At 35.5% G+C, this 12387-nt stretch overlaps 1 protein-coding gene across 1 annotated transcript in view; it reads left to right on the top strand.

Moving 5' to 3' along the window:
* CCDC73 (coiled-coil domain containing 73) overlaps positions 1-12387 on the top strand; it is a 99257-nt gene that overhangs the window by 83541 nt on the left and 3329 nt on the right. Inside the window, 5 exon segments of the mRNA XM_054067293.1 lie at positions 2316-2426; positions 3534-3665; positions 5999-6034; positions 7651-7819; positions 8969-10513. Of these exon segments, the coding sequence (XP_053923268.1) occupies positions 2316-2426; positions 3534-3665; positions 5999-6034; positions 7651-7819; positions 8969-10513 (1993 nt within the window).

The following is a 12387-nucleotide window of genomic DNA, read 5'->3' as shown; positions in this document are numbered from 1 at the left end:
ATCAATAACTAACAAGAGGCTCTTGATTGAACCTTTGAAAGCTCCGTTGACTATTCAAGGAATCTTCAATGCTTTGTTTGATGTAAATATTCTTTCTTAGCCTTTTCTGTGGCACTTAAGATTTGATCTCAGGTGCATTCATGCTCTCAAGCATTCACGTTTGAGATGTTCTCCCTTGAGAATGGAAATTAAAGAATTTATAAGGTTTATATAAGAAAATATGAGTGACAGGCTTTCAAGAGATCACATCTGGGAACATAGAAGTGGCTAGACGTTTTAATAGATGTACTTTTTTTGTAAACCTGATAAATACATGCATAAAATGCAGTGATTCCCTTAAACAGCATGGTGTAAATACAATGCTACGTTAAAGGTGAATGTCACATGTTCTCTCCTTCTGTTTAAACAGTAGTCAAAAATACTGTTGCTTTTTATAGCTACTTTTTTTTTTTGCAAACAGTTTGATACAATTACCGGAATATTCCAGGGAATGAGACAACTTATAAAACAGGGAGACAAATATATAACTTTCATGCCAATTAGAGAGCTCTTGCTTTCAACTTTGTTAATTCTAGAATTGCAATATGATGAATGGGGTCTGAAGGTCATGTATTATTCCTATGCTGTATCCTACTTCCCTGTTGAATTTGAGGATCATTCTCATCAAGAAAAAGCATTTCTTCAGAATAACAAAAAAATGGAAGGGGTGATTGTACAGACCCATGGAAATATTTTCCTTCCTATACTCACAAAAAATTACTGCATATTTTTAAGCCTGAGGTTAAGGAATACTTAAACATGCAAGGTAACATTGAAGAAGGATCATACTGTCCCTTCTCATTCTGTGTATGCATACTCAGTGCTAGGATACCGAAGTCCTTAAGAGTTCAGAAAAACAAGTCATAATTCTTTAACAGATGACAGATTACTTGAGAATGCAAGGAATTCAGGTATTCCACTCTCTGTACAACTGGCTTTAACATATGACCAGTTCTATCAATCTGCTACTCCTGGTATTTTGCTGTAAGAGCTATGCTGTGAAAACTGTTCTGTTCCATCACAGGGAGGTTGCACTTGAGAGACAAGCAAAAGAATCCTTGGAGTTTAGGGCAGGTTTATCAGAGAGGAGGTCTTATACTCCTAGTATATAGAAACAGATGAAAGGTACTACAGCAGAGTATGATTATTCACACAATACATTGAATTGTCCCATGTTTTTAACTGTATAATCTCTCAGAGAAGACCTATTATATGTTTGTGCACAACTTTTCCCATGTGTGAAAAAATGCAAAGTAGTCTGAATTTTCCTAGTGTTAATACATGCAAAATACATTTGTATTAATAGTGTAGCTAAATTAACGTAGGCGTTTAAAAATTGATGCTAATTGAATCAAGAAGTAGACTTATTTTTAGTTAAAAGATTAAGTAAAAAGGAATTGGTTTTGAATAATGCCTCCATATCTTAACAATTTGAAGTGGACTTTCAAAGAAGCTCAGCAGAATCATAAATATGCAGCTGGTCATACAGCTACAGGCATGTTATGTTATGTTTACATTATCAAATATATTTGTGTCATCTATATAATAGATAATGGATGCAGTAAGTCCTTTGTCTTCCTTATTGTTTGCTATAAAAATGTGGCAGGATAAAAAATCCCAACAGTACCTGAGATAAGTGTGAAGCTACTTTTGATTTATACAAGACTGCTTTAATTTAGCACAGTAAAGCTGAAAGAGGTAACCCAAAAATGTTGCAAGTACAATTACAATAGTATAAAACTTAATATTACTGTTATTTTAATGCACTCCTATTTCAGGGATCTAATAAAAATAAAGTAAAGGATAATCAGATATATACTTCATGTTCAGTAGATATGTTTTAGAATTTGAAGTTTATATAGTTTATAGAATAGGCTAATAAACAATTCAGTACAGAAGAACTGATCAGAAAAATAAAAATACTTTCTTTTGAGTATTCAGTAGTTTTTTCTTTAAGTACATTTCATAATTCTCATCTCTAGACTTTATATTACTTTTTCAGCACATTAAAACTTATGCAGTGAAACTGAATAATGGCAAGTGTTTTTATACCCTTTTATAGCCATTTCTTTTTTCATAACCTCCCCCTGCTTCCTGTTAGCTAAACTATAAGCACCTTTCTGTTAATTTATGAAAATTATTGTTGAGATAGCACATTATCACTGATCTGCATGGCACTTCCAGCATGTTAGAAGCAAAGGTCCAAGCAACATAAAACACATCAAAATTCATTAATGCGGTATTGATTATTTTTTGGATAATTAATTTTATTGCAGACCCTTGAAAGAGATAATGAGCTGCAAAGGGAGAAGGCAAAGGAAAATGAAGAAAAGTTCCTTAATCTTCAGAATGAGCACGAGAAAGCACTAAGAACTTGGAGAAAAGATGTAGGTTTATTAAATTAAATGTTTGAGTATTAAAAGGGTTTTGAAATAGTCATCAAGCACTTCAGGTAATTCCTAAAAGCCAAGAAAATATTGCAGAAATAATACAATAAAATCAATAAATTTCTTTTCCAGTCATGGAGATTCTTCTAGAAAGGAATATTTTTAAAAGGTAGATTTTGGAGAAATGTTGACTTCTGTGTTCTGAAAGGTCAGGGCACTTCCTGCAGTTATATAAATCAAGAGCCAGGGTATTAGGTGTTACCTTGAATTTAGCAGAAAATATTCCAGAACAACACACTTGTTATTACCTAGACATGAAGCTGATACAGTTTTCAATTTACATTGAATTTTATGTATTTTTCAGAAAATTTGTGATGTTTTACATAACGTTAAATATTTTGAGAACTGCAGCATTTCTGGGCTGCACCCTGAAAAAACCATCAATGAACTGTCCTATAGTAAAAAACGAATGTAAACCCACATAGGCTGAAGCGACACAAACTAAAGGTAATTCTGTAGGGCTGTATGCCCAGAAAAAAGCAACCTACCAACCTCAAACTGAATCAGGTAGAGCTGTTGAAGGTTGGCATTACAGCAGAGGTCCTGATTTGACAGGAATTATTCAACATTATTCAGTTGTGAGGTGAAAGGAAATTAAAAAAGGTAACCTAAACAGTAATTTGTCTTCAATATTTACCATTCTTTCTACTACTTTATTATACTTAAAGGATACTTCAGTAATTATTTAATCCAAAATAATTGGCAAAATATTGTAGCTGTGAAAACTCTCTGCAATAAATATATGCATGTTTACAAGTAAGAAAGATTAATACTTCTTCAGTAAGATAAGATCTGTTTCGAGTGTGGAAATATAAATATCTTTTTTTTTTTAAGTAAATGGTGAGAAAAACCCAGTTAATAAAAAGTATAGCCTCTAATGGAAATGTGGTTAAGATTTTGGGTTGAATGAAAAGGCTCAAAATTATCTTACTTTGTACAAAGAAATTCCTTAGCGTTGTTGATACCCCTGTAAAATAATGGTTTACATATTTGAACATGCAGTAAGGATCTGTGTTTGTGTACTCTGCATACCCTCAATTATTACAGGAGGAAAATATGAAAAGAGAGATAGAGGCTATTAAAAATGAGCTGAATTCCCTTAAAGGAGTTCATAGACATCTTGAAGATTATCTTCCTCCACAGGGAAATGAGCATTCTGAACAAGTGGAAAATCTGCAGGTAAGTGTCTTTAAGAGCTGCAGTACCTTTCATTTCCTGTAAAAATATTACAGAGAGAGTCATGACACTTTTTCTACTCTGGCTGTCATGTCCAGTGATCATCCTTTGACACTGCCAACCCTAAAAATTTACCTGATGTGATAAGGAATCCAAGATCCCATTGAAACTTACTGTACCTGAAGAATGTTCCCCTTCCTTCCAGAGGGGCACTTATATTTTAGAAACTTGAGATGTTCATTACCTCAGTAGTAAATTTATATGTGATAGCAATTATCTTAAATAAGCAATCTTTACTAAATCTTATTTCACAAACATACTTTACATAGGTGTTTCTCAAAGATTGTGGCAAACTCATTGACTTCGTATGTATAGATGTTTCCTGGAAATGTAGAAGTATGTTGACATCTACTCAGAGGAATTAATTTCAGCCTCTGTAACATGAGACAGATCAGAAGAATCACTTTATCAACATATAAATTATCTAAGGTCTTCAGTGTTGCTTAAAAAAAACACTTAGCATCTTTAATAATCATCAAAGGCATAGAAAGCTCAACAAGTAATGAATACAGGAGGTAAAAGACTTTTATGCAGTACAGGTTGACCTGGAATTAAGCTTATATTGCTGGGTGAACCAAATCCATGTTCAGTTCATATCAAGAGCACGTATGAGAAGTCAAAAACAAATGGTTTAAGCACATGCAGATGGTCTTTTGGAGCAAAGAAAGAGTATGTAGCCCTGCAGCTGTGTTATCCCTTACTTAAACTGAATTGCAAATTTATATTCCAGTCTTTGATAAGATTGAAAAAATGAGAGGAGTCATAGGCTACAAGAAAAACTTCCTGTGCACAACGACTGTATTCTGTTGTTGAGTATTCGTTATATAATTTTTCCATTAGTTTTTGCATCCTAACTAATGATTTATCCTTCAAAGGGAAAATTCAGTTTGCTTTTTGTATCAGGAAAGTATTAATAGGAAGACACTAGGAGTGCAAAGATGGATTTTTTTTTTTTGAACTAGCCTATGAATTGTCAGTAAAATGACAAACTATAATAATATTTTAGAATTTGAAAGAACTGAAAATCAATTTCTTCAAAATATGTGTATGTGTTTATAGCTCACAAACATACCTATTTGAATATATTCACACACATATCTGCTAGTGTGTGCTTAATAATGCACTGGAAGTGAGACTTGAAATAAGTACCTGTTGCGCCAAAGCTATGTGAATTGTATAATGCAAATTGTGTAAGTGCTAGAGATCATTGTTTCTTTGAATGAAAATTAAATATGAATTATGTTTAGGATGCCAAATCAAATCGCACAATCAGTCTTTCATGATTAACAGTACTCATGCTTTCCATGATAACCCCATGTGTTTGCAAATAGATAAGCTTCAAGCTTATCTTATATGCTCATAAATGAAAAAAAAAAAAAAGTCTGAGATGTCTTCTAAATATATATCTTACACTATCTGGTGGCAAATTGCCATACCACTTTGTGTTGAGTGATCGTAAGATTTAAAAAGCCTAGGCTGAAGCAAAGGCTGAGCCAAATCTCCAGTGGAACACTGCCAAGAAATTACAGGAGCTGCAGCAGAGCACATTGATTACTCTAATTTGTGGAATTTCACCTTATATCAGTAATGAGTCAGTGCCTAGTAAAGCATAAAAGGGCAAGGTGTTGGCTATGATTTGGATCTTGACTATGGCTCCAAGTGTTCCAAGGAAATATGCATATACTTATTTTTACACCTAGTGCAATCTGAAATCCCTGCAATTCTTTGTGGGGCATGAGATTTAGAATGTATAAACTCCTCCGTAGTGATCACCTGTGGAACAGTAATTAAACAAAGGCCTTTTTTCAAGAAAGGTACAATGTCAGACCTCATTACAGACTCAAATTGCAATTTAGTTTAACTTTACCATGGTTCACATTTAGTGTGATATACTTTCTAATACAGCTGTGTACCATTATAGGATAGGGCTACACCAGCAATGGGTTATTGTGATTCTTTTGTGTGTATATGTATAGGGAGAATGTTTTGAATTTCATAGCATGAAATATTCCATTGAGGGAAAGGTCATCTTAGCTATATCTTAGGTGTATGTATGTTGCTTAGTTAGATTTTACTAAATCAGAGGTAAAAAAATAAAATCCAGGTTTGATGCTCTTGATATGTACGCAGTTTATGCGTCTTGGACCAATTTTTGAAGGGCTGAATGGCCACTTGAAGTTACAGGAAACAAGGTTTATTCAACCCATCTGAAAATGTGGAAAGGAATTGTGTAACCCTCCTCCCTTTCTAAGAGCTCTTTATTATGTTTGTTTCAGATGCATTCAGCAGTTCAGTCTGTACCACAAACTGTGGTAAGTTCCACTGTAGTAGGTGCTTTATACCTATACACAAGAGTAACATGCACAGTTATATTGTGGTGGTTGGTGTGTCTATCTAAAGAAACAGCTCCTAGAAGCAAGAGTATAGAATAGATGATGATGATGATGATTTGGTGTTTCTGTGTAAAGAAACAGCTCCTAGAAGCGAGTTTAGAAAAGATGATGATGATGGTGATTATTTTTATAAAGCTTTCATAAAAGAAAAAGGAAATTTCTCCTATTTGTATTTGAAAAGGTTAGCTTGAAAATGTGGTGCCAAGGCTGCATGTAGCCTAGAAGCAAAATTAATTAAAAACTTAGAAAAAAAGAAATATAATATTTACAGTTTCCAAATCAGAATGACAGAGAAGATGATAATAAAACATGAGGAAAAGAGAAAGAAATTCCAGTTGAGACTTCAAATTGAAGGTGGAGTATTTGGCAGAGGAGAACTACTTTTAGGACTCTCCTCCATTCACCATTACTCCTCCCTCCCCCAAACCAGCAAAGCTGGGAGCATCTGTGACCTGCAGAAAATTGTTTCCTGTAGACTGGTATTCTACATCACCTACTATGCCACCATTGCTATAATTCCATTCCTTACCAGTGTTGTCTCTGCGCCTCCCTCCATTTTGCAATATACCTTGTGCTCCCCACACATCTGATACCCAAGGACAGCACGTGTAACTCCCAACTCCCTCCCACATCCCAGCCTTCCTTTTGCAACACATCCAGTCACCCAAGTATTGTCAGCTTTTTATGGACCCCTCCTTCCTCTCCCTACTTTTACATCCTATCTTTAGGGCAAGAACCAGCACATGCTCCTGCCTTCAGCTGCCAAAGAGCTGCTGCTGATAAAGGATCCATCTTTTTTTCTTTTTCCTTTTATATTTAGTGTTTTTTTATTACAGTGTTTTCTTCACTATTCAGCTCCCAGTTTGCACAGAACTTTATCAAATGCAGTTTTCAAAAATAAAGACAAATACAGCTACAGTATTATACCAGTGACTTAAACTTTAAGTAGACACATCTTTCAGGCTCCAACTCCTGTTGAATTTGCATCAAATTCAGGTTAAAAAGCCATCTGGGAGGGAATGAGGAACTGACAAACAGAAACTGGAAATTCATAAACCTTATTTCCCTATAAAATGAAATTAAAAATCCTAGGTGGTTAGGAAAAAAATAGTGTTAATATGTGTGCATACACATGTGTTTGGGTGCAATTAGCAATCATGCAGCTTTTTCTGCATGTAATTAGTGAGCAGGTTGCTGATTTAGCCAGCAGAGAGAGGGACTAATCCAGTCAGCCCATGTTCCTTCCTCTGAGAAAGTCTGTCAATCTGTGTAACTTTTCTCTGTGGACTGTAATATAGCAGGACCTAATTTCTTTCCAACTGTTCCAGGATATTAGTCTGATTTTCTTCACCACTTACTTTAATTTTCTATACCTCAAGTGAATTATCTTGGTTCCCATGAGAATTGCAAAAATAATTTTAAATCTAAGTCTTGAACTTTAAATCTAATCTAAAAATCTTTAAATCTAATCTTTAAATCTAATGACTGTACTAAATTATTAGAACATGAGTAATCTTTTGTCTTTCTTATGCTAGACTGGTCAAGAACACTCAAAAGACAGTGAAGTACAGGCTATTCAGACAGAAAATGAGTGTATGCAAACTATAATAAGAAAAGACTGTCATTTTGGACATGATGAAGAAACTGAAGTAAAAACCACAATGGACAACTCTTTAAGCACTGAGGAATTACAGACAGAACAAAGTAATTACATTGCATGGATAATAGAGATAAGTAGTATTGTTGAAGAAAGGATAAACATTTACAGATACTGTATATGACAAGAGAATGCTTGAATCCTGAATCAAATGCTCTTGTACTAATAACAGTAAAATTCTTGGTGTAAGTAGTGCTCATCTATGATAAATTCACAAAGTTCTGAATGAAAGGACAGTGCTTCTAGTGGCTGCCCTGGGTCATTCAGTAAGATCTGTGTGCTTTAACCCCTCAAGCTGCTCTGATACTCTTTCTGCAGGCCAGTTCAAGAAGTGAACAGGGGTTAGGAAGAACTGTAATGTGTATAGAAATGGTTGGAAGCAAAACCAATGACTTCCCCTTTCCTCAAAAACTAAATTTTAAAAGGCTGAAAGCGAGTGGTTGCACTGCACAGGACAATGAAAGTCCGCTCACGTGGATAATCATAATACTTAAGTAATACATAATACAAAGTACTTCGCAACTCCAGAAAGTTTTTAAAGCCATCTAAGGGAAAGGGACTTAGTCCCTAACATGCGGTCTCTAAAATAAAACAAACACAAGTGGAAATTTAAAAGTTTGTTAAGGGCAAAGTGACTGCTTTAAAGGATCAATGTTCACAGCCTTCAAATGTGTCTTTCAGAAAATGCCTTTCTGATATTGAAATGGTTGTTATTCCTCACTGGCCCACTACCGTCAAGCTTTGTTTGGTTTTGTTTCCCATTTAGCTAAAAATGCCACTTTCAAAAGTAAAGATAAATAGAGTTGCAGTAGTAGCCAGCAGCTTAAACTTTATGTAGACACACAATAGTTGATTAAGTATGCCTTAGAATTTCATAATGAAGACCCCTTTCAAAAATAAGACTGACAGATAGCAGTTGAGAAGTATTTCAACTATAAAGCATATCTAAAATCCACAGAATGATAATGCATTTTCTGTTTGAACAGTTTATAAATATTTTACAAGTTACCGTAATGCAATACTTATCTTCAGTTAACTTTTTGATAGACTTGTGTGTATCGTGTAAAAATAAGAAAAATCAGTATCAATACTAATCTTGAATTTATCTCTATGGATATTTCTAAACTGTAAAAATAAAGCAGTACTTAACTGCTGGGTTTTCTATCACTAACTAGACAATGCACTTACTCCAACAGATTTAAAAGTTCTTGAAAACAGTTCTAAGGATGAAATTAATGTTGCTAGCCCTTGCGAAGAAAAGCAAAGGGAGGCTCCTCCCAAGAATACCCTCTGCACAGATATCGATTTAATTACCCAAGGACAGACCTCAGAAATACATGTCGCTGAGTGCAAAGAAGCAGAAAATCTAGGAGCAACATGTAGAACGTTACTGGAGGAAAACCACGCAGATTTAGAACAAATGCTACAGGACAGCACTGAGCTGTTGGCAGCATGTCATACACCAACAAGAAAGGTCTTTTCAGACAGTACTGACACTGCAGGTGTCTACAGGAAAAATGCAAGTCAGGAGACAGACTCTAGCAAGCAAGAATTGTGCAATACTACAGGTGGATCAATTTGTACTGAGGCAGGTAAACAGTCAAATACCATACAACACAACCAAAGCATCCTGACACCTGAAGCACCCAAACCCAAGCCGGAAGCAGTTCTGTGCACGGAGAAGAAAGCTGTGTGTGAGAGAAATGCAGATGACCATGCAGCTAAGGAACTAAGTTTCAGCATCCTATCTTGTACTCAAGAAAATTCACAAATGGGATACCAAAACTGTAGCTTGCTGGACAGTGACAATTATTCAGGTAATGGATTACATAAAACAGAAAAAAACTTGTTAAATCAAAGTGGTTTACATAGAGATATATTTCCTTTTAAACAGACACATGTAGATGCTGAAGACAGAAACTACGATGACAATGCCAGAAACAGAAACAGTGCGCTGAGGAGTACTGGTGTTTCAGCAACTGAAGCTCAGAATCTACCAGCTGTTTATTGTGATAATGCAAGCAGTGATGATGCCATGAAAGAACACAGTGATAATACGCCTCTCTTAGGTACTTTCAATTTATGTCCCCGCAAAACAGAAAAAGGAAGAAATGTGGATGACATGCAGCCTGAACAAGACAGTACTGAACAAACAGGGAATGATAGAAATACATGTACTTTGAACACTGAAGCCGTATCTCTTGCAAAGGCTGATGGTCTTGAAATAATTGCTCATAAAAAAGCCCCAACAGATGGAATTAGTACAGATAAACTAATTCCATATAAAAAAGTTAATGATGATATTCAGGTACACTCCATCAAAAATGGGCATTCCCTGGAGATTAATAATTCAACAAATAGCCTATTGTTAAAAGAGAAAAAAGACTTACTGAACACTACAGTTCCAGGAAGGAAGTTTGCTGAGGGTCACCTGAAAGAATCATGCTCTTTACCCATGAGAACATCTGCAAATTTAGTAAACAGAAGTGGAAGGTCATCCTTTGATCTTTCAACCTCAGATAAAAAAGCTGAGAAAACTCCAGTATACTTAAATTTTTTAGACCTCACTTCTTGTTCGAGAGTAAATCAAATGAGAGGTCAAGCAACATGGTCTTCAGCTTCCAAGGAAGCTTCCCTTTTGAAAGAGAAACTGCCATGCTTAGTGGAAAATACAAAGGTTATTTCAAAAACACAGTGTCAGAATCTGGGTGAAATTGTCAACAGAAAAGAAACAGGACTAGGTAAGAAAAATAAACATTTACGTTTTGAAGCATACACTGAATAGAGTTAGAAAAACTGTCAAAATGTGAACTTTCTGTATCTATGTTTAGTGTAGTATTAGAAAAAGGCAAATCTTGTCACATTTTTGTTACATGGTAAAAAAAATTGAAACTTGACATTTCTGCATTCACTTATATTACAAATACAACTAAACAGCTTTTGTTTGTTAAATTATATAATGAAATAAACTTTTTCTTCTTTTTCCCTTTGAAAAAAGCAGTGCAATGACAAACTGAATTTTTAAAGGCATTTCTAACCTTCCTGTTAGAGTGCACACTGTCTCGGGGCTCTGCATATATCTGAAAAGCACTGAGCAGCATTCCTTTCTGAAAAGAAAGCTTGCATGCAGATTTTAGTTTTGATGCATGTTATAAGCTTAAAAAAGCAGATGATCTCTTATTCTCTGGAAGAAATAAAAGCCCCTGCTTTTGTAGAAAAACAGAGCTTTCGTGCTCAGATGTTTTTCAAAAGAGTGAGATTCACATCACAGAAACCCTTTGTCTATTTGAGGTTTTGTTGATGTAGCGTTTTGAGCTTTGCCCCTTGAACATAGAAAGAGCAGAGTGGACTCCAGTCTCTCAGTTCTATGGCCAAGGGCAGTAAGACAGAAAAACAGCAGTATGGTTTCTTTATATTTTTTTGATGTTATGAATTTAGGTTTATAGGTAATTTTGTTTCTGTGGTTGGTCTCTTGCCCATGTATATTTGTACACAGACGCACGATTTTTTGAAGTTAGTTTCAGAAAGGTCTTTGTCCCGAAAAGAATAGTGGTGGTAGCAAGGTAGCAGATCCCTGATCTCAGATGGTACATTTTTAAGGTACTTTTAATGTGAATTTTGATACCTGTTTCAAGAAAACAAATGCATGGGGTTTTTATGTCCTGCATGCACCTTCTCTGTAAGAATAGACAGCACTACCTTCTTCCACGTGCTCCTTTGTGGTAGGTATTTTGATAAAACTCTTAATTGCCCAAATGAGTTGCCCAGTGACCAGCAGAATAACCAGACCTCTTGAATTCTAGCAAAACTTCACAAACTTTCAGAGTGGGTCCCAGATGCGCCTCTCACTCTCAACATGCTGCCTAATTTAGACAGGTCCCTACATCAGCATGCTGAGCCCTCTGAGTCCTGCACCTCTTTTGAAGACCAGAGAACCACACTGCCAGGGCACCCAAGAGTCAGTTAACTGCTGTGGTACTTGGCGCTGCAACTTCCAAGATTTATTGTGGTTGGGTTGCATTTTGCTTTATTTTCCCAAATGGCAAACCTGGAGTGGAACCCGTGGGGTCCCTAAACTTTTGGGGTTTTTTTACTTACTGAAGCACAAACAGTTTGGCCATACGGGAGACCTAGAGGTGAAGAACATTGCTGTGAGAGATGAGTAAGCCTGTGTGAGGGAACTCCTTTTACTGCCTACACACAGTGCAATTTACTCTTTATACAACTCTGCATCCCAGGGAGCGGCCGCTCCACATCAGTGAATGGAGGAACAAACTGGGAATGGACAAGATCTTCCTTGCAAACTCTTAAGAAACAAACACAGAATTGTAACAGTTCTCCTCTTCCTCCAAGCACAATGCTTTCCTGAAGCATTGGTTATAGCAAGACTATGTATTTAAAATGTTCTTTGTCTAAAAACCTTTGCTTTAGAATGGTGTTTTATTACAAGTCACCCTGGAATATACTGTCAGGATGGCAGTAATTATGTATTATTGCTATTATGTGAGTTGTAAAGCAATAATGTTTGAAAAAATATAATCGGTTAGAATATTCAGAATATAGGTATTTTCTATATATCACAATTTTGTTATTAACTTAATATGTGAAAATTACA

The sequence above is a fragment of the Cuculus canorus genome, chromosome 5 (assembly GCF_017976375.1).
Source record: "Cuculus canorus isolate bCucCan1 chromosome 5, bCucCan1.pri, whole genome shotgun sequence".
Taxonomy (NCBI): domain Eukaryota; kingdom Metazoa; phylum Chordata; class Aves; order Cuculiformes; family Cuculidae; genus Cuculus; species Cuculus canorus.
Note: the sequence above shows the minus strand (reverse complement) of the source record. Positions and strands in the feature narration are given on the sequence as shown.